Below are 23,119 nucleotides of genomic sequence, written 5' to 3'. Positions count from 1 at the left end.
CTCCATGTACATATTGACCTATTCAGATAGATAAATACATTAATTTTTAAAATGTGCTCTATGTAAATGGGCAGAATACACTGCCCAGAGACCTAGGGAAGCTGTCCTTCTGGGAAATCTCCAGCTACACAAACCACCTAAAAATCAATCCCTAAAATTCCAGTAAATATGCCATGCAAGGGCATCGGTGGGGTCACACGGCATGGGGCACGGGCCCGTGGTTCACGAGAGGACCGGCTAATTGTATGAGGGTACGTGGCCGTATTTTCTGCTCCAGGTTATAACAGTGACCTCAGAAGAGACGTCGTGGGGGTATGGAAGAAATAAATAAGCCCCACTACTTTCCAGTCAGTCCACACTGTGCCAAGGAGTGGGCTAGTCGGCAGGCAGGGATTAAATGGTATCAGCTGTGGGCACCAAGTGGGGGTTTCACAGAACCGTACATTGGAGCCCCATCCTGTGCAGGGGTCTGAGGCCAGAGGGAGCAGCTAAAATCATGTTCAGCCAGAATTCCCCGCGATGGCTGTTTCTCTGATTGAGCACCAGATGAAATAACTGGCTTGTGTTTAGGGGCCAAGTTACATGAAAAATGCATATCTTTAAATGCTAGAATCACACTCAGGAGAAGCTCGTGGGAAGTGAGTCTGTCTGAGGCAAAAGCAGACTCATGTCTCCCATCTTCCTTCAGCATATGCTCATTGTGTGGAATGGTGACCAGAAATACCGACATTATTTATGTCCTCTCTCTCTCTCTCTCTGGCTCCCCCTCTCCCATTCACTTCTCCCCATCCCTGACCTGAGATCACAGAATTGAATCCGCATAGCTTAGAAGCACTTATGCCTGGCTCTCCTCTGTGGTAAGGTAAGAAAGCGTGGCATTGGACTGGCCAGCTCCCTCCTCCAACCATGGAAACTTAGAGAATTGTTATAATCAGATCCCAACTGCTCAAGCATCCCCAGTTTCCTAGCAACCTCCAAACGCTTTGGTGCAGGGTTGGAAGGAGGATTCCAGGGCTGAGGTAGTGGCTGGTGCGTTCGAGATTGCTTGGAGAGCTTCCCCAAACTCTTTTCAAAGGCCCTTCTCATCCACCAGCCCAACAAGACGGCTGTTAGTCAGACAAGTGATGTAAGGCAGGACGCATCTGCTCAAGAACTCCAAGAGGCTGGGTTCGAAATTCCTTAACCTGGACCTCAGGGCCTTCCATTCATCAGTCAGCGTCATCCCCCCCTCACTCCCGGTGCCATCGCGTCTGCCCTAGCGAGGCTCATTCCTCGGCACCTGCCCCAGCTGGCTTCTGCAAATTGGCACCTCCATGAGCCCGTGTTTCCACACATCTCCTTCCTCACCAACCACATCCTCCTCCCTCAATACATCCCACATTTCCTACCTTGATTTCCTTCCCCCATGAATGATCCCTTGGTGCTCACCTACACTTACTTCTACAGGAGACCTTCAATAAATTTCATTATTAGGCTGAATCAGAGGCACAAGACAAACACATCCCAGAAGAGCTAAGGCACAGGGAGGGAAAACAATGCAGGAAAAGCTGGCCAGGCAGCACCCAGAAGTTGGGAAAAGTGAGTGGGGTGGAAGACATGGACAGACAGCAGGGCAAATAATATCCAGAGGCTAGATCAGGCAGAACACTAGATTTGTTTCGACCTTTAGAGATTTGTTTGTTTCTCTTTTGGAATACTCAGCACCCATCCCCTACTTACTCGGCCCAACATCTCAGTTTCATTTTGGAGGCTCTCACCTCCCTTACTATGGGTGATCTTGGTGAGACTGTCATTCAAGGTACCTGCTCTCCCTCATCAAGTGACAAGCACGTGACTCAATGTGGGCCTACCACCCTCTCCCCTCGGACCTTAAATTTAAGTGGAGTGAGCACAAAGACAGAAAAAAAGGTCACAATGATTGACATCTGCAGGGGATCTCTGCTAAGACTGTACCATTAGCTCATGCCACCAGCCCTGCTTATTGCTGCCCAGGTTCCCACCAGCCCAAACTCTGCTCTTCAGATATTCCCTCAGTTTTATGAACTATCCCATTTTCATCAAAAGAGCTCCTTTGTTGCATGAGTCATACGGCACTGATTTCTGCTGCTCGTAACCAGAACACCCTGATATAGCCCATTGACCCTAAACCTTGAAGAAGGAGGGATTAGTATGCACAGAAAGGAGGAAAGAACATTATTAATAGCTTTGGCCTCCACTTCTTTTGTTAGGCCATTCTAAGGGGTGTGGCTTGTGACTTTAGAATGGGCATAAGGCAGATTCCCTAATCAATGAGGCCTGCCTGAGAGCAGAATGGATCGCCTTGGGACATAATGAGTTTACCACCAAAGAAGGGGATGAAGGAGGGTGAGGTTCACATTCACCCACAGCGTTCTTCAAAGTTAGCTCTCCAGATGTTATTTCCTCTACAGATCCATGATTATTATACAAAAAGATGTCTAGTAGATATATCAGGTTGAGAAACACGGAAATGAACAGAATTGTTAATGGCTTCATAGCATTTATTCTGAGTCTCTAATGTGTTAATATGTTACTGAAAATCTCCAAGACGCAAGAGAGCATGGAGGTATTCCCAAATTTATTAGGCCAGGAAATGCTCATTTTGCAGAACATCTCAAAGGACTAGTGTTCAGTGGAACACCCACTGGGAAGCAGTATCACAAGGACAGATCAACCACTGAGACACAATATAATAGACGTAAAGCATGTAACACAGTGCCTAGTCACAGTAGGCTCTCAAAAATTGTAGCGATAGTCTATACTTAGTATCTCACTTTGTTCCCTTTCATTTCTGAATAGCATTTCTCTACGCTTACTTATATAATCCCTTCCCTTCCCTCACCAGACTCTAGTCCAATTGGGCTTCCTTTATTTCCACAGGCATGACAAAGTATTTTCCTGCCTCAGGGCCTTTGCACATTCGGGTTTTCTGCCTAGAAGACCACTTCCCCCTACTCGTCACTTGGACGGTTCCTTCTCATTCATTCTTAGGCTTCATTTTAATTGTCACCTCAGTGATGCCAGCCTTGTTATTCTTGATCCTGTTACCTTCGTTGTTTGATCCTATGCATATCAAAAATAATAATTCTTACTTTTTTGATCTCTTGAATATAAGAACAGTTTTCCACCACTCATGTGTAGACCCTAGAGGTCGGAGATGTGGCTTGGTTTTTGTTTGTTTGTTTGTTTGTTTGCTCCATTAACACAGTGTTTAGATAATGCAAGACAAACGTCTGTGGAATGAATGTGTAATCCAGAAGTCATCCTCTATATAAAGGATATTGAATAATAGAATATGTCCCATTTTCAATGGCAGATTTACAAGAATGCATATGCGTTCTTCACATTGCCCTTTGTTACATCAACCATGATTGAAAAAAACAAAAACACACACAGGATATACTATTAAGATACAGTCCTGGATTGGCATGCGTATAGGAAACTAAAAGGAATGTAGTTCTGATATGTAGTTTTGTGGGAGTATGACTTGATAAACATAAATAGCTTAGAGAACTAGAGAACCTAAAAGAACAAAAGGTTATCATATGCCTCCAACTGTCCATTCACGTATTCATTCATTCATTCATTCATTCAACAAAGGTATGCTAATCACCTATTATACATTCAAACACCACACATTAGGCACTAACACACTTGAGACTCTCCCAATCCATCAATTTGGTTTATATCACCTCATTTTATATTGCATTTATCTCCCCTCATTTACAAAATCATAATTTTTTTTTTTTTTTTTTTAGAGAGAGAGAGAAAACATGCATGTGCAAACGGTGAGGGGAGAGAGAGAATCTTAAGCAGGCTCCAGGCCCAGCACGCAGCCTGATGCGGGGCTCAATGTGGGGCTTGATCCCACGACCCTGAGATCATGACCTGGGCTGAAATCAAGAGTTGGACGCTTAACCGACAGAGCCACCAGAAGCCCCCCAAATCATAAGTCCTTCGAGGGGCTTTTATCCTATGTGTGGCAGAAATAGGGGCATAAATATATAGCACACAAGCCACAGCCATGGCTGAAGAGTCTCACCACTCATTCCCATGGAGCTGGAATACAGCTGCAAAATCCCTTTCAACGCTCCACTTCAGGCAGCAGCTAGTGGTCATGAGTGACAGCACCCAACAGGAAACCTAGGTGCCTACTCTGGGTGGAAGAAAGAGCCCAGGCTTTGCAGTCAGACCACAGTGTGTTTGAATCCATGTAGCAGAAGGATAGTCTGGGCCAGTTTACTCTGTCAGATATAGATAATCCTACCCACCTTCTCTTTGTTAAGAGAATTAAATTCGAAACACCTGCCACACAGCAGCTATCCAGTAGATGTTATTGGTGCTCTTCCTTTTACCCCATGTAAACCTCATAAAGGGTTTCACATACAGAGTGATTGCTTAACAAAATGGACGGGCATGAACAGAAACCTTGCTGAAGCAAGCACAATGGAGCACAAAGACAGAAAACCAAGAAAATGTAACAAAAAAACAACTTCCTCCCTCCATCCCCTCTATCCACAACACAATCCATCCCATTTTTTTTTCCATGCTTTTACTAAAAAGTATCCTGGGAAGCAGGAGATGCTCAGAGAGTTTATGATTGAAAATCCTAAGACTAAATCTTTTGTTCTTAAGTGCTTTTCTTAGCCTGACCTGATTTTGCTCCAGAGGTGAGGATTATAAGATCTGGTGGCATATTTGGGGCATTTGGGGGCTCAGAGTCAAAGGGTGGGTAAATACTTGATCTTAACCATGGATAAGCCAGGGCTTAGAGCTTGCCATTGGATGATTGCCCAATTACAGGATATGAAATGAATCTGTGGGTCTACTGTGATTTTTTTTTTCCTTGTACCCACCACCTCCTCCCTCTGGATTGTTAAGACTTCCTTTCAAATATAATAATTAAATGTAGAACATAGCTGCTGGAGATAGAATACTCTGCTTGGCAATACATTTAAATCAATATTGTGATCCAAAGCAGGAGATTATTAACGTTACTTCGCCAGACTTAAAGTTTTTTTTTATTATTATCCATATCAACACACCATAGTCATTGCATAAATATTAAACACACCCAATTCCTTCCTTAATTTGCTTTCACGCTGATGAAATTGAGAGTCAGCACGGATAGGACATTAACGAGGTAATCTAAGATCCAAAGAAGCTGAAAGAAATGGAGGGAAACGCTATTGAAAAAAATCAATTGTGATTAAATCGGTCGACTGGACTCTGAAAGCATTGTCTTTGTGTGACATTTCATAATTTCCAGGTAATGCTGGAATATCTGTTCATGATCTTTTAAACGTATGCAACTTCTCTTAGCACATAATTTGGCATCTGCTAAACTCTGATAACAACACTGAAGGTTGAGTCCACAAGAAATCAAACCCCCATGGATTGACAAAGAAAAAGTAACAGTGGCAAATACTTGAAAATGTGCCCAGGATTGTATTGTGACAGCATTCACTTGATTAATTCTTATAGAGCACCTACCATGTACCAGGCACTATGCTGGGCAGCAGGGGATACAAGTGGGGAACAAGACAGACAAGGTCCCCAGGATCATGGAGCTGACATTTTGGTGGGGAAGACACAAAGAAAACTAGTAAACAAGATGACTTTAGGGAGTGAGCTATGATGAAAATAAAATGGGGACCTAATAGAGAGGGATGGTGGTAGGACTTTTTATATAGGATAGGCTGCTTTCTATAGGGAAGGTTTCCCCAAAAGATAACAGTTTAGCCAAGACCCGAATAACAGGAAGGAGCATGCACTTGCAAAGATCTGGGGACAAGTGTCACAGGCAGATGGAAGAGCAAAAGTCAAGTTCCTAAGGTGGCAGTGATTCTGGTGTGTTCAAAGAAGAAAAAAAGAACTTGCTGTGGTGAAGTGAGATAAAGAGTAGAAGGACAAGAGCTCTGGCAGGTTATGCAGGATCTTGTAGCCATGTGAGGAGTTTGATATTTTTATTTTATTGCAGTGGAAATGAGCAATGGAAAGCTCAATTGGATAGTGGTAAGCAGGTAATGTAATTCATGATGTAATGAAGGTGAAGACCAGAAGTCACTATACCCCCAAACTGCGCAATGCTCAAATGCTAGGTGGGGAAGCAAGAGCACTAGATCTGGAGTTTGGAGACTGGGGTTCTAGTTTTTGGAGATTGGGGTTCTAGTCACTTAGCTTAGACCAGTCACAACTAGTTAAGTGGCAGGGCTTCATTAGTCTATTTACCAAATATTTACTAATTGCCTACTATATGTTTAAGTGCAAATGTTGGGACCTAATCCCAGACCTCAAAGAGCTCACAGTCTAGTAGGATGAAATCACAACAGAATTAGCCCATTTATGCATATATTGGGGTATTCCTGGCTAATAGGCTATAGTCCCAGGTGATTTTTGTAAGATTTAAATGAGATACATGCTTTGAAAACTAATTTAGAAAATGCAGCTTTTGCTTACAGAAGTTCTTTCCATTGCAAGTGACAGAAATCCAACTCAAGCTGATTGTTTGAAAGAAATTCATTCTCTTAGGTCACTAAAAATCTCACTTCAATTGTGGCTGGATCCAGGAACTCAAACAGTATCATCAGAACTAAACTCACTCTCTCCATTCTGCCTTTCTGCATAATAGCTTTATTCTAGGAGGTTTTCCACATTGTAGTGACAAGATGGCTTCCAGAAACTCCAGGAGAACATCTTCTCTTCCTTGCAACCCTATCAGTAAGTTATTTTCTCTCCAGTACAGCAACAAAATTGTGGACCTAGGTCTTACTGGGTCACCTGCCTAGTCTTGAACCCATCACTGTGGTCAAAACAACTCTGAAGAAAAATAACAAAGTTGGGTGACCAACACGATATTATTCCAAAATTTAGAATACACTGTAGAAACAGGATATTTGTTGGCTTATGACAGAGTCAAAAGCTCACACTTGGAAGAGGAGGATGAGATTAGCTGCACTCAAAACCTAGATGAGAAACGGTTCCCCCAAAAGAAACATCAAGGTGCTGTTACCCAAAAATGAAGCAATTTTAGGCAAGTAAAATTTATAGATGATGATTCAGTACTGTAAATTGAGGTGACCAGCTAACTGATCTCCAAATTTCTTTCTAGTGCCAAAATTCTATAAATTCATTCACTCATTTAGCAATACACATTGAGCTCATACTATGTGGCAGACACTATCACAGGCACTGAAGATAGAACAATGAACAAAGTAGATGAAATTTAAGTATTTAAGTCATACATGGTACATACATGTTGAAATAAAATGAAATATTCTAGTTTACCTTGAATTAATATTATATGACATAAGATCATGTTTGTATCTATAAAGGAGTTATTAAAGACAGAAGCAAGATTTTCAGTCCTATATTATATGAAGATTTTTATGACTATATGTATGTATGTCACATTCTTGTAAGTAAAATAACAATAAATACATGTTTTAAGAAGCATACCAGAATCTAAACCTCTAAGCTAATAAGGGAACAAAAATATTCACAGGGAACAATTTTTAAAAGCAAGTTTATGCAATGTCTTTGTTGGCTGTTATTAAAGAATTTTTTGATTGATGACCATCTTTGACTTTGAATATATGCACTAACATTTTCAAGTAATGTCTCTGAAGAATGAAGCACTTCCTCCATTCCTTGTTACTACTCAATAAAGGAGGTCAAAGACCACATGCTGCCCTTGCACAACCTCCAATTCATGGGCTCTAGGCAAGTCAATATTTTCTTCAAAATGTCAAAAATGTCCAGGGTGCCTGTGTGGCTCAGTCAGTTGGGCGTCCGACTCTTGATTTGGGCTCAGGTCATGATCTCAGGGTCATTCGATCAAGCCCCATGTCGGGCTCTGCATTCAGCACGGAGCCTGCTTGGGATTCTTTCTCTCCCTCTGCCCCTCCCCACCTCCACTCGTGATAAATAAATAAATAAAAATCTTTTTTTTAGATGTCAAGAATATCTGAATATTTCAAAGAGTTTTGTTTGGATTACAGGTAAGGCATCAAACTAAACTAGTGCTGTACCAATAGCTATAAAGTCTATCCCCTCCCTTCACAACTTTAAGTCCATTTCAGAGAACTGCCAAGTAAACATGTATTTGTGATCAATTATTTTGTCCTAAATATTCAATAAAATTTTTAAAACAGTGTTAATCTGATAAGTTTCACTGTTGTAGAACTTAAAAAAAAAAAAACATACATTTTCCTGGTCCTCAGTTTCATTACTTGTAAAATGCAAAGAATGGACAGAGTATAATCTCTATGAAGTCATATATGTATAAACCTACATACCTAAACACACACACACACACAAAGCCAATCTCTGTATCCCTAGCACCAACCCCCAGTATTTACTCAATAAATACTCATTCAATGAGCAAACCATTTAAGGAATAATCAGTGATCCCCCAAACTGTAAATCCTTGTTCTCATTTTCAACGGATGGGAGGGAAAAGGAGAGAAAAAAAAAAAATAAGGACAGGGGAATAAGTTTTTCAAAAAACTAACACTTCATTTGATTAGGAACTGTATTTTATTTCGAGTATTTCTTACCTACATGTTGGGTGTTAAAATGCCCATACCATTTATAAAATGATGGTGATAGTATCTTGTAGTTATTTTTACCATAATTTCCCTTTCTTAGCAAAATTGAAAGTTAGTACACGATGTGGATCCCACAGTTCTTCAATCTCTCTACAATTTCTAATCATCTTTGAAAACAAAAGTGGGGTGAGCCAAAGGCAAGATGATTCCTGAAGTGCCCTCAAGCTCCAAAATTCTAGGAGATAAACTTTTCTTGCTGGGTCGTTTGAAACATTTAAGTGCATCCAGGGAGTGATTCAGCACCATGGACAGATCTCCAAATACGAGCCCATCTTGGGGGACAAAGGGCTGGATTTAAATGCATAGAATACAATGCAGGCTCTGCTTTGAACATGGCAGTCTTCAAGTGAGCATACAACTCCAAGCCTAATACCTAAATTAATGAGTTTAAGTCTCCATTTAATGAAATATTCAGATTATGATTACACTTAGTTTCATTAACTGCATTATCAGAATAATGTGATGGGGTTTCCTTTTCAACTTGTAATTAACTTTATTGAGAATTCTTATTGGGGTTTTTCAAGCAGCTTCCTAAAACCTTATTATAAATTATTTTAATATATGTATTATGGTACTAAACTATATTGCTTAATTTTGTATCAGCTGTTATTTTTTTAAAGAAGAAAAAATTCAACACTAATCTTGAAGAACAGCAAGCTGACTGAACTGAAAAGAATACTCTGAAAAGAATCTATATTCAACTCCTGACAGCTAATCCTGAAGTTTAGGTCTTCCTAAATATGGCATTTTTGTTTTCCTACTAAAAGCAATGTGACCCTAACCAAACAAAATCCCCTTCTCCTTTTATACAATTTGTATAAAACTAATCAGACCTGCAAGAAAGACTTATATTCTTTTTTTTAAGATTTATTTATTTATGTTAAAGAGAGAAAGAGCAGGGGAAGGGGTAGAGGAGAGAGGGAGAAGCCTCAATTAGACTCCCCACTGAGCATGGAGCCTGTCATGGGGCTCCATCTCAGGACCCTGAGATCACAACCTGAACCGCAATCAAGAGTCAGCCACTCAACCTACTGAGCCGCCCAGGTGCCCAGAAAGATCTATATTCTAAAACTGATAGATCTCCCCTCGACCAAAGGCAGGGAAAATCAATACCTGAAATTTTTCTGCTTTCTTTCAATATGATTCTTGGGAAGTTGTTAGGCTGTATTGCTCTCTCAGAACTAAATATCAATTCTCAAAAAAAAGGTCCTAATCTCTTCCCTCTCCTTCAACCCCAGATGTTTCGAGGAGGTCTCCTGCATGCTCCTAAAGCACCCTGACTTTTACTCCTACCACGCTTCTTTGCAATTACCTATTTATTTCACTGTCCCATAAACTCCAAGAGAATAGTTCCTATTTTTGTCTCATTCGTCCTCATACCTCCAATTGCCTGGCTCATAGCAGAATTATAGTAAGTATCAGTTAAATATTGATTGACTCAATGGAAATTTTAATGATAAAGAATCAGACAAATTGGCTAAGATCTGAGTCCTCCAAAACAGAAATAGTGACTTTATCTCAACTGGTCCATTTTCAAAGATTAGTATAGTCTAATACAGTGATTCTTAGCAGAAATCAATAAATGAGGACAAGAAAGAGAAGAAGAGATATAACTGGAGCATCACCCAGTGTAGGTCTTTGGGAAAGGTACAAGAAACGTCACGAATAGAGCACAAAGCTTAAAGCCAGACAGAGATGGGTTTGTGTTTGGACCCACGTATAGGATCTGAACTCCTTACCAAGTATGCCTGAGGCCTTGGGCAGGTTACTTAAACTCTCTGAGCCACAGTCTTCTCATCTATAACATGGCTGTGCAATACCTATTTCAATACCTATATCTGTTTTATTTTTTACTCCTTTTATATCCACGCTAAGTGTCAAAAACATAGTAGGCATGTTGCATCATTTAATCCCGATATATAAACAGAAATGCTCTCCCAAAGAAACTGTGTCCAAGAATAGGCTTTCCCGGTATGGAAGTAACAGAACTTGGCATCTTTTAAGCTAAACCAGACACTGTGATGGGCACCTAGGCTTTCTTTACAAATAGTCCTACAGCTGCTTTGAAGCACTTTGGAAAAGCAATGCAAATTTAATTAGGCAATGCCATGTGGCCAGCATTAATAGCAATTTTTGAAAACAGCCCAGGAGGTGGTAGGCTTTGGTTTTTTTTTTCCTTTAAGGGCTCTGTTTCTCTGTTGCTTGCACATACACATACACACACCCTCACTCACACACCCTCACACATACACAATCTCATTTTCTGGGTGGAAACACAAGACATGTTTGAGACCATACAAATTCCTACAGGCCTAGTCTGCCACTGTAAATAAAATATTAAAATCAATATTCCTAACAGAACAAAAGCTCGTGTGTTTCAGCGGGAATCGAAGGAAAACATAAGACAGGAACAAATGTCTAAGAATGGTACAGCTGCTCCATCAGAGTTATTTCCTCGGGAAGAAATTGACAGATTCTTTAGTTCTCATTTGCATCAAAAACATTAGTAGTAACAAACACACACATGCACACACACAGATTGTGTTATCAACTGACACACAGAGTGAAAACATTTTCACTGTGAAATATCAACTGCACGATGAATTCGTGCTGGTGTGTACCACTGTCCCCTCGTTAATGGACCACATTAGCACTAATGTTCACTTGTTCCACAAATAATAATGGTAGCGACCAACATTTATGTTACCAGCCATTATGCTAAGTTCATTATATGTGTTAATGCATTTAATCCTCCCAACAATCTTGTATTTTGCTCTTTTTATAGTATGGGACACCGAGGTTCAAAAAATTAATTTTTCCAAGATTATATAGCTAATAGGTGAAAGAGCAGATACCCAGTTCAGTTACCCGAGACCTGCCAAGCCCATATTACCCACTCCCTCAATGCACTATCGCAAAGTCACACTGGATATGTTTAGCGGGCATCATCCACATCAGAGACTCATCTGTAACACTGAATACTTCAAGAGAAAACCAGAACTCTTGATCCAAAACCACATAAAATTGGCTCAAACCATTGCACTTGTTTTTAGCTACTAATGTTTTTAGCTAATCCAGTTATAGATCCAACCCCTAACTCTTTTTTTTTTTTTGAAAGATTTTATTTATTTATTTATTTGAGACAGAGAGAATGAGAGAGAGCATGAGAGGGAGGAGGGTCAGAGGGAGCTGAGCAGGGAGCCCGATGCGGGACTCGATCCCGGGACTCCAGGATCATGACCTGAGCCGAAGGCAGTCGCTTAACCAACTGAGCCACCCAGGTGCCCTCCAACCCCTAACTCTTATTAACTCTATAATTTACTGACCCAAATGCCAAAACAGTAATAGTCATAGGTCCTCAGATGGAGCAGTTTTAGCCTGCCCAACTGTGGAAAAGAATGTTCACATTTCAGAAACAAAGAGTGTTGGTAGCTGCGGCTGAGTTGAAAAGAGTTAAAGCCTCACAGGAGTTGGAATTAGCCAAGTTTCCTCAACATTCAAAATCCCAAGGTTCCTGCTAACAGGTTCCAGTGGGCTTCTTATGGCTCATAGGCTTGAGATTCATCCATCCATGCATGTGTCCGTTCATTCAACAAACATCTATTGAGCACTGTCATCTCACAGGAGATACAGGGGTGAACAAAACAGACACAATCCCTGCTCCCACCCCAAGAAAGCTTCAAACGGCAATCTCCACCCCACTTCTCAAGCATGGCCTTCTTGGAGAACCGGCCCCACCATAGTCATGAGAGGGGTCAAGATACTCTCCACCACATCCAAGTGATTGAACCAGAGTCAGACAGTCGATCCAGAGGAAGCCAGGTCACTGGCTGGTCGGAAACTAATCACATTTTGTCTCTCTGAAGAATATGAACTAAAAGACACAGCGATTACATGCATTAAAGACAAAAGATCGTGATGCTTTATTACTTACTCCACCTACTGAAGTCCCAAAAGTGGCCCTGATTCCCACCCTTCCTGAGCCTGGATATTCACCAGAAGAAACCCCCATGTGTATCCAACAAAGTCCAGGCTATGTAATCAGACAGACCTGGGTATGAATCCTACTTCCTCTGTCTATTAACTAGGACACCATGGACAAGTTCTTTCACTTTTAATTTCATTGTGGATATTTTCAAATGGACACAAGAACAGAATGAACCCCTATGTATCTGTACCCACCCAACTGCAATAATATTCTCCCTCTTCTGTTTCATCTGCCATCCCCCACAATTTTATGTTTTCTTGGTGATTTTTAAAGTCAACCCCAGTCATCGTGTTAGGTGAGTTCCTCAGTTTCCATGAATCTCAGTTTTCTCCTTCATAAAACAGGCATAACAATACCCCTTCCATGGGCTTTTTCACTCGCTGGACAAAAATGTATGGGGCTGCTGTGGTGAGCCAGCCTGGTTCCCACAGCATGTGGGGCCGCTATGACAACACATAGCATTTATTCTCATGGAGTTTATGTTGTAGGCATAAATAATGAGGAAGACAATTCCAGAGGGAAGAAAAGTTACAAAGAAAATAATGGGGAAATGGGGAACAGTAGATGACTTGGGGGCCAGAGGGAAACAAGGAAGTCCTCTCCAATGAGGCAGCTTTGGGGGTAAGATGTAAAAGGGTGGAAGCCTGGGAGCCGGGTTCTGTAGGCAGGAAGCACCGCAAGTGCAAAGATCCTGAGGCAGGGTTGAGCTAGGCTGTTTGAAGGTTGTTTTCAGTAAAAAACGAGCTAAGGCATCCAAAGTTTTAACACAATGCCCGGCACATAGCAAGTGCTCAATAAATGTTAGTTACTATTCCTCCTAAGGAAGGACTCCACAATATACTTGGAGTATATTTTGGAAATAGCTCTCCTTCCTACACTGCCAATTGATCTTTGGGTTCATCTAGCATATCCTTTATCAACTTCAACTCCTAAGGGGAAGACTTCCCCATTCTGCAAACACCTGTACCAGAAGGAGAGGTCATGTAGTGTAGTGCTTACAACACAGACCTTAGGGTCTGACTGGCCCTGTTTAAATCCCACCTCCATCATTGAGTAGCTGTATGAACTTTCGATAAGCTATTTAACCTCTCTGAGCCTCAGTTTTCCCACCTTTATGAGGTGAAAATAACAGTACCAAGTTAATAAGGTTTTGAAGATTCATTGTTTTGGGGGTTTAGATTGCTGTCTATATAAGTTATTGTTAACATTTCGTTATCTTACATATGTTTGAATCTTATATACCTCCCTGATTAGGAGATTCCCCGATTTTGAAAAGATATTTGGGAATATCTGGACCAGTGTCTCCAAAAGTCAACTAAACGACACCCAAGTACCTTTGTAAATATGGACAAATGAATGGAAATCCATTTGGCCCTAGACATGAGCTGTACAGCATCTTCAGAGGCTAAACCATGGATCTGCTTTGCATCTGGTTCCTTGTAAACCCACCTGGGAATGGTCCTGGGGCAGTAGGGGGTGGGGTGAGGCTGGAATGGGAGCCTGGTCTTTCTGATGGATTCTATATCCTGAAATATCAAGTTAGCATTTCTCCTCAGTTCAGGGTGAGATCTCACCTGCTCAGATTATGCTGCTAAATAAATAGGGGAACATCAATCCAATTCCAAAGAGGGGTTGCATGTTTGGGTGGAACCGGAGGGTACTCTGTCCCACGAGTCTATGTGAGAGCACAATCGGTATATCAACTGGTTCTATTCCAACAGTGACCAGGTAAATAATTTTATGTGGCTGTTTTTATAGACACTGGGAGACGCTTTTTATACTATGGCAATAAAGGCTTTGTAATTGCTGCTGACTTATTTAGGGTTGTTTTCAGTCTTTACCACATCATTAAACAGTACTGCCAACCAAAATTCTACTATCAAGTTTGCTGTACTAAATACAATGCGGTATCCTGGAACAGAAAAGGGACATAAGTGAAGAAATATCATGAAATCTAAACATTATCTACAGCTCAGCTAAAAATAACATACTAATGTTGATTTCTTAGTTTTGACAGGTGTACACAGTAATGTAAGATGTTCACATTAGGGGTAAGTGGGTGAGGAGTATACAGAACTCTGGGTGTTATCTTTGCAACCTCTCTGTAAATATAAAAGTATTCCAAAACTAAAACTGCATTTAAAAAAAAAAAAAGTGTGCTGTTAACACAAACGAGTTGAGAGACGTTGATCCGAGCTCTCTCCTTGTATCCACGGTCCTCACTCCCATCACCCATCCTTAAGACGAAAGGGAGCCTATATTTACCCTGCACTCCCAGAAAGGATGGGGAGTGTCACTGGCAGGCTGCGAGGCTGGGGTGGGGGAGACAGAAGCACGTTCATAGCACTTGAGGACAAAATGTGCCTTCAAAAGCAAACTATAATTATACAGAAGCTGAGGAGCGTTTGTGAAAAATCACTATCTCATCTGAATCTACATCCTGTTCATCAAAGAGGTCGAGGCCCTTTTGATTATCAGACTAAATATTTTTAGGCAATATCACTGAATGCCTGGAAAGAACACGAACGGCATCAGCTGAAGAAAAATCCATCTTCAGATAAAAAGGCAAGTCTTGCATATCACAGGAAAAATCTACCATAGGAAAATTATAAAGGAAAAGTGGCAAAATTTCCCCACATTGAAGCTTTCCGCCCCCTTCCATTTGCCTCTACCCTAGTCCTTCCCCACTCCCTTCTTTCTCAATTGCCACTGACTTTGGATTCTCTTAGCATGTGACCAAAGCATAATGGGAAGCCCAGAAAGGGGTCTAGCATTAGTATTAAGATGAAGAAAGATAAATAGTTGGACAGGAGGATTCTCTTAAAGCTATGTCAAGTGGATCACTGAAAAGAGATAAAAATGACATTCAAGTTTGGGCTATCAAATTCCCTGTCAGATCTGGTCACTTGAATGTTTAGTGAAGAACACCCCAACAATGGCATGATGGGCCCCTTTTCAGTATATCACAAATGGATGCATTTTTTTCCACTTTTTGTAATTGTAAATCTTCATAGTTCCCACAATGTCCGGAAAAAGGTTTTATATTCAATAGGTGCATTCTCATTCTGGCACCAAGAGCTGGTCTAACTTCTCAGTTGGACTGGATTCCTTCTCTCCTAGTTCTCTGTGGGTCAAAATGGGCTCTAGCAACTGCATGGCTTCTTGAACCCCTGACAACTGATAAATACCAGTCATCGAGGCCTATCCTTTCAGTGAACTCCCAAAAATCACTCCTTCTCCTGAACATGTAAATTTTCCCTGTGTCTATAATATATAAATAGCTCCTGTGAATCAATAAAAAGACAAAATCATTACAAGAAAGCCTATCATTACTACCAAGTACTGAATTAGTTACAAAAATTGAACTGATTAATGGAAATCTGTGGAAGGGCTATATGCTTCTTATTTTCCAGATGTTCCCAAGAATTCTAGGAAATAGGACTGGATCAACCCAGCGGCAATATACAAAATTAACATCTTGTTAATGCAATGTTGGCATACACCTGGAATTCTCTTCTGTAGTCCACCAGGAATGCTGTGGTATACTTCTACCCAGTAGAATATTACAAGACACATTTCTTCTAATTAGTATAAATAGCACTGATTACTGAGAGACTCTGAGCAGTAACTTGTTTTCAGTACAACTTTAAACAAAAGTCCCTTACTGAAACAAGATTCATTAATGTTCCTTGCCCTTTTGCCTGATGCAATGATGAAACGTGGGTGACTTCAATGAGTTTGTTATTCCATTTGAGTGCTGATTCAAAAATCATCCTAAAGATTGAAACTTCACATGAGAAACTTGTTAACAGTCACCTTGTATAGCCAGGGACTCAACACCATTTCAACTTTGTCTCCTCCATGATGGTATTCGCTCACGTGTCAGGGCTGGAACCCACATACACCTAGGTTCAACTTTTTTCCCAGTGACATCTGAAAGAGAATGTGCTTATTTCCAACAAAGCCAAAACTGGGCTCAGCAACTGCCATGTCAGAGTTGGTACAATTTACCATATCTTTCAGGGCTGTGAGATTCGGTCATAAAACTTCAACTGCTGATGTATTTGGCTCTAAAATGTGGCTATTTCTCATGCCATTCTACAACCAGGTTCATAAATAAATAATGTCGAATTATTTAATACAATGACACCTAAGACATTCTATCTGGTAACCCATTTCCAAACTGTGTAAACTGACTTTACAAATATACTGCAACATTTTTCCAAGGCTATGAAAAATTATCACCATGCAGAATCAAAGAATTTGCATCACCTATATCAAATGCCACAGATTTATTCCTCTACCCATCGAGCATAAAAATTTGTGGCCACAGTTGAAAACGATGATTCAGCAAATAAAACACCAATGCGGCTCTGCTGGTGGAGTTTCAGCCAAGGCAACCCAGTCTCTAAAATGCGTGATGTTTTTAAGAACCTCCAGCCACAACTAAATGCATCTTTTAAATTGTCTGGCTTTTGTTATTTTAAACCAAGCCCTCCACATTACTTTAATGTGGGGGTTACTTGAAAACATAATTGCTAGGAATAAACACAGTAGCACACTATTGTCAAAAACCAAACAATCTTGCTTTCCCCCTCCCATTAGTCAGTACATCAGCTCCATAACGTATATTGTATATAAAGACCTTTGAAAGGAAAGAAAAATTGAGGGAGCATACTGAGATCCCCAACTATGCTCTGTCAGCTCCAGAATACCTATGTAGCATTTTTTCCGCCTGGCAGAAAAATGGAAGGGAATTTGCTACTCTGAGTCACATGTACACACCCCAAACCAACATAACCACAGCTGAACACCCCACACACAAACACGTATGTGCACGTGTGTGTGCATACACACACAGGGTAGTGTGTGATTTATTTTTGCCAAACTTTATTTTGATGAAAAAGAAGATCAAATTCTTCTGAACTACTATCTGTTCATGGAAAACAGCATGAAACCTAAAGATCACAACTGGTCTACCTCAAGAAGCAAATAAGCAAATGGGCCATTGGTTCACCGAATTCCCCATCAAGATGAACCAATAAAATGGGTTATTGGGTAACAGATTAACTATCTCAGATGAACCAACCAAGTAAACCATTGGTTAACGAGGTACCCAACCATCACGAACCAAACAAGAGGGCCAATCGTTAACAGAACCAACCATAGGAAACCAACCAAGTGGATCACTCTTGAACCGAGAAACAAACCAAGTGAAATTGGATGAAGCCAAACACAGCTTCATCCTGGAGAGATGAAACCAAACTTCTAACTAGCCAACAAACAGAAAAGCTCTTAGTGAACCCAAACACAGACCATGAAATCTAGACACATGATCACTGCATGGATAACCAAGTGGGGCTGGGAATGGACCGCACGACTATACTTACGAAGATTATTTATGGGGGTTCTGGTATCCATGTTTTCATAATGCTGGACATGAACCACAATGTTGAGGTCCCTCTCCATGTGGTCAGTGTTGCAGTGGCCCTGTGGGCTCATGACATCTGCAAGGGCCCTGAAAGAAGAAAGAATTTAAATCTGTTCATTCCAAACACAATGACTGGCATCTGCTGTGCTCGGAGCACTGGGCTTATGAAGACGAGGCCCCTGACTCCACGAGCTGCCATTCTAGTTAGGGGTGGGAGGGAAAAATGGACGTAAGGGAGTAAAATGGTCACTGCAATTAGAGGTTACATAAGGACTTCGTGCAAAACAGTCCACACGCTCCTCACAATAGCTACGTAAGAGCAGTATCACCCACCTTGCAGAGTTGTTGAGAGGATTCAGCGAAGAATCTAATATGTCTGCACCCCATAAACTTAGTCCCCCTTCATAGCTAACGCTAGACCCCACTCTTCATGTACAGCATGGCCCACTATTAGCAATAAATAACATTTATGGAGTACTTACCATAAGTCGGCCCCCATGCTAATCACGTTACAAGCCTTAATTCAACTAAGTAGCATACAAACACCTTCTGAGGTTTATTACTCCTTCTTTGCAGATGAACAAAGGCTCAGAGAGGTGAATTAACCTGCTGAAGATTACACAGCCAGTTGTACAGGGCTGAGCCAGAGCCTACGCAGAGCTCTGTATCCTGCGTGAATTGGGTTTCCTGCAGCTAGGGAGGATTTGGTGTGATCCAGCCACGCCCCTTGTTGGTGCCCCTCTTAATCAGTAGCTGGGATGAAGGGAAAGCATACAACCCGAGTCACCTACTGTGTTTTGGGCCCTTCCCATTTATCATCACGTTCAATCTCGCTGACGCTCACCCAAGGGTTAATATTTTTTACTATTATTCGACAAATAAGAAAACAAGGTGAGAGGTGTTAAGGGACTGTATTAGTTTCCCGGGACTGCTATAACAATGTACCACAAACCAGGTGGCTTCGAACCACACAAATTATGGTCTCACAGTTCTGGAGGCCAGAAATCCAAAATCAAGATGTTGGCAGGGCCACACCCCTTTGGAAACCTACAGGGGGCCTCCTCCCTTGACTCTTCCTGGCTTCTGCCGGTTGCTAGAAATCTCCATCTTCCCCTGGTGTGTCTCCCACAGTCTCTGTCTTTTAAGGACACCAGTCATATCGGGTTAGAGGCCCACCCTGCTCCAGGATAACCTTGTCTTAAATCACGACAGCTGCAACGATCCTATGTCTAAATCAAGATCAGGACTTTAAAAAAGACTTGTTTTAATGGGGGGGAGGGGATGGGGGCAGGGCTGGCACCCAATTCAACCAGAACAGTGACCTTCACAATTAGACGTAAACTTAGCCAAGCAGCTCAATGTTTGCACACAGAACAGAACAGAGATAGCTGTCAGATATCACTCCTAAGGTCAGACCTCACCAACACATTTACTCCTCTTTACCTGCTCTCCATCGTATCTTTATTTAGATAGGATTATCCTGGAACAGTATAGACTGTTGCAGATATCATTGCACAGCTGTGTATCTTTGACATGAGCAGTGTTTTTGCCATAAACCTCATTGTTTCTTTCTCTTTGCACAACCTGAGAGCTAGCCCTATTGAGAAATGTGAATCTCCTTCATGCCGTGGTTTCACGGTGAAGCGGCAGAGTATCAGCCCTGCTTATCCATTTCCCTGGTTAGGGGAACCTAGATGGTCAGCACCACCCTCCTACCTCCATACACAACCCTGCAGTAAGCATCCTCATCCATGCCTCCTCTCCAGGGTCCACCCCCACAAGCAATACTGCCATGATCTCAGATCCATCAGGATGCTCTTAACAAACCAGAACCCTCTGAATCCCCATCAAGGGAGAAAGAGAAGCAAGGTGAGCTCTTTGAGTGAGGCCCACACATACCACTTCTGAACTCAACAGGCCCAGTCCGCCTGCTGAAATTTAGCCCCCTAGAGCACCGATTCTCAGATAGTGGTCTGCCAACCAAGAGCAAAACCCTCCCCCAAAGTACATGTTAAAATGCAAATTTTCAGAACCACCCAGACCCACTGACTCAGAAACTCCAGGGCCCAGGCCACCTGCGTTTTCTGCTGCACATTCAAGTCTGAGACTGTTAGGGTAACAGAGGCCCCGAGCTTGGGGGAGTGGTCGCTCACGGGGCAATGAGATAATGGAGAACTACAGGCGGCCAAAAGTGTCAGATGTGAGATACAGGGAAGACAGCAAGAGTCCCACGTGAATTAGAGGAAAAGATTGAGTCCTCCAAGAGACAAGAGAATAGCAACTGCTCCCATTCATTCATTCATTCACTGAACAAACATCTACTGCCTACTCTGTGCCAGGCACTATTTAAGGCTCTGGGAATATAGCAATATGCAAGATGAACAAGACCACTGCCTGCCTGCAGCTTATATTCTAGGGGACAGGATAAGAAGTATGCACATTAAATAAGTCACCGAGAGCTGTGAAACTTAAATACACAAAAGTGTAACAGGATCAAGAGACACCAGTGCATACCAGCGTTATTCCAAACAGCCCCAAAGTGGAAAACAACCCAAATAAACGAATGAATGGATAACCAAAATATGTGATATGAGCTGGAGTATGACTCAGCCATGAAAAGCAATAAGGTATTGACGCCTGGTACAACGTGAATGGAACCTAGAAACCTGATCCTCTGCAAAAAAGCCAGACCCAAAAAGCCACAGAACGGATGATTCTATTTATATGAAATGTTCAGAAGAGGCAAATCCATAGAGATAGAAAGTAGATGAGTGGTGATGGCCAGGGGCTGGAGAGAGGGAGGACTGGGGACTGGCTGTTGCATTAATGTATACAGACTTTCGATAATCAAAAGGTTCTGGGATCAGAGTGGTGATGGTTGTTCAACTCTGTGACTATGCCAAAAATCACTGAATTGTACACTTTCTAAAAATTCTAAACAAACAGAGAAAGAGAGATAAGGTGGTCTGGAAAACCTTTCCTGAGGAGGAGACATTTGAGTTGAGCCCTGAATGGTGAGGAGGTAGTCACATAAAGATGATGGAAAGAACCTTCCTGGCAGAGGGAACAGCAAGTGCAAAGGCCCTGAGGCAGGAAACAGATCAAATATTTGAGGTACAAGAAAGAAGGCCAATGAAGCTGGAAGATGGCCAATAAGGGAGGGAGCATTCAAGGTGAGGATTAACCTACACATTTTATGGAGCAAAAAGCTACTCAAGTTAACCCAGCTCATCAGTGCAGGGACCAAGATACAAACCAGAGTGTCCCTAACATCAGAGCTCAGCCTCCTTCCCTGCTCTGTGCTGTAAGCATGTTCTGAAACTCAAAAGGGCTACGGGAAAGGAACGTTTGAGGCAAAGGGCACATGTCCTCTAACTCTAATTTGCCTTTTCCCCTTCTAAACAGGTTCTTCATCATGAGCTTCAAGAGATCTCTGAACCCCTTTGGAATTGAATGGAAATTTTGTGCCCATAGAACAAGAAGCCATAGCTTTCCCCAGATTCTCTTGTTCCCCACCCCCCCGCCAAAAAAAATTCCAAAGTATTCAGGCTTTCAAGAGGTTAGCAAAGTAATTTATCAGGACAAGCTACCACAAACTTGGTCAGCACTGCTTTCTACAGATCCCCTGGGCTTCTCCTGAGTCCTGAAATTCTTGAAAATCCAGCCCAGAAGCCAAGGCTGCTTTTCCCCCAAGGCAGCCCCTCGTAGAGTGTGCAGTGGAAATGACAGGTTCCTAAAAGGCCTCCATATCCTGGAAAAGCAGTCTGCAAGGTATGGTCCGCTTCCTCCAGGGACCACATAAAATGATTTGGCATCAGGAAAGGAAATCTGAGAACTTCTGTGTGTGGTTTTTAGTGGTTCAAGGAAGAAGTCAATGTAATGTTGTGTATGGATGCTGGAGCCCTCCCTTGAAATGTCCACGTCAGACAGTGAGACCCGGGAACCTCAGGCCCAGGAGGGCACCATCATTGGGGTGCACCCCGAAAGGGGCTGTGCAGATAAATTACCTATCTGTGAGTAGGCTAACCATCACCGAGCAGGCATGTGGCTTAAAAACGTCCCCCACCACAAAACTGCAGCCTGAAGATAATACTAACAGAGCAAACCCAAGAACACAATAGAGTCGACTCTCCCCCTCTCTGCAACAGCTAGCTTGTCGCAAGGTGAAAAACAAAGATTGTCTATTCAGATCAAAGCAAAGTCAGCCAAAAACAATCAAGACTCTCCCATTCAAAAAATGGATTGCTTATTAATGATGAGCTTCCTCCTCAAGCTTTGAGATATTTGCTGATGGGTGCATGACATCATCATGCTTAGCAACACATTTTAAAGTATTCATTGTACCTTCAGCTCAGTTTGAAATTTGTTTTCATATATGCTTTATAATGCTAATAGCTGTTCACGGGTATGAGCACATACTTATGAGTAAAACAAATGGGCATGTATTAGGGCATGTACTAAAAAACATGTTATAACACGTGTACAAAAGATACAATAAATAAATAAAGGGGAAGAACCAACTATGTGCTGTAAGCCTAACAAATTCAATGGGATTTGTCATCTATTTGTGGCACAGTTTGGGTGCTTCTCAAACAAAGTGCATGTTACCTAGGGGTCTTATTAAAATGCAGATTTGGGGGGCGCCTGGGTGGCTCAGTCAGTTAAGCATCTGCCTTTGGCTCAGGTCATGATCCCGGGGTCCTGGGATTGAGCCCCATGTGGGGCTCCCTGCTCAGCGGGAAGCCTGCTTCTCCCTCTGCCTGCCACTCCCCCTGCTTGTGTGCTCTCTCTCTCTCTCAAATAAATAAAATCTTTTTTAAAAATGCAGAGATTCAGTTTCAGTAAGTCTGAGGCAAGGCTGGAGATCCTTCTGCTCAAGCTCCCAGGTAATAAAAATGTTGTTGCTCCACATCACACTCTGAGTAGCAAGATCCTAAAAGTACTATGACTGTCAATTTTTAGTGTCAACTTGACTGGGCCACAAGGTGCCCAAATATTTGGTCGAAAGTCATTCTGGATGTGTCTGAGAATGTGCTGTTGGAGGAGATGCACATGTACATCAAGAGACTACGT

The 23,119-nt window shown here is 41.9% G+C and overlaps 1 protein-coding gene across 1 annotated transcript in view; it reads right to left on the bottom strand.

The window, feature by feature from the left end:
• The window catches only part of SHISA9 (shisa family member 9), a 291,042-nt gene that overhangs the window by 259,690 nt on the left and 8,233 nt on the right, over nucleotides 1–23,119 (bottom strand). The window contains exon 2 of the mRNA XM_064590370.1: nucleotides 18,006–18,133. Within this exon, the coding sequence (XP_064446440.1) occupies nucleotides 18,006–18,133 (128 nt within the window). The remainder of the gene's footprint in view (nucleotides 1–18,005; nucleotides 18,134–23,119) is intronic.

The sequence above is a fragment of the Mirounga angustirostris genome, unplaced genomic scaffold (assembly GCF_029215605.1).
Source record: "Mirounga angustirostris isolate CCGP_5_RB_7025 unplaced genomic scaffold, mMirAng1.0.hap1 SCAF_5, whole genome shotgun sequence".
NCBI classification, from domain to species: Eukaryota; Metazoa; Chordata; class Mammalia; order Carnivora; family Phocidae; genus Mirounga; species Mirounga angustirostris.
This window is presented reverse-complemented; position numbering and strand designations above follow the sequence as displayed.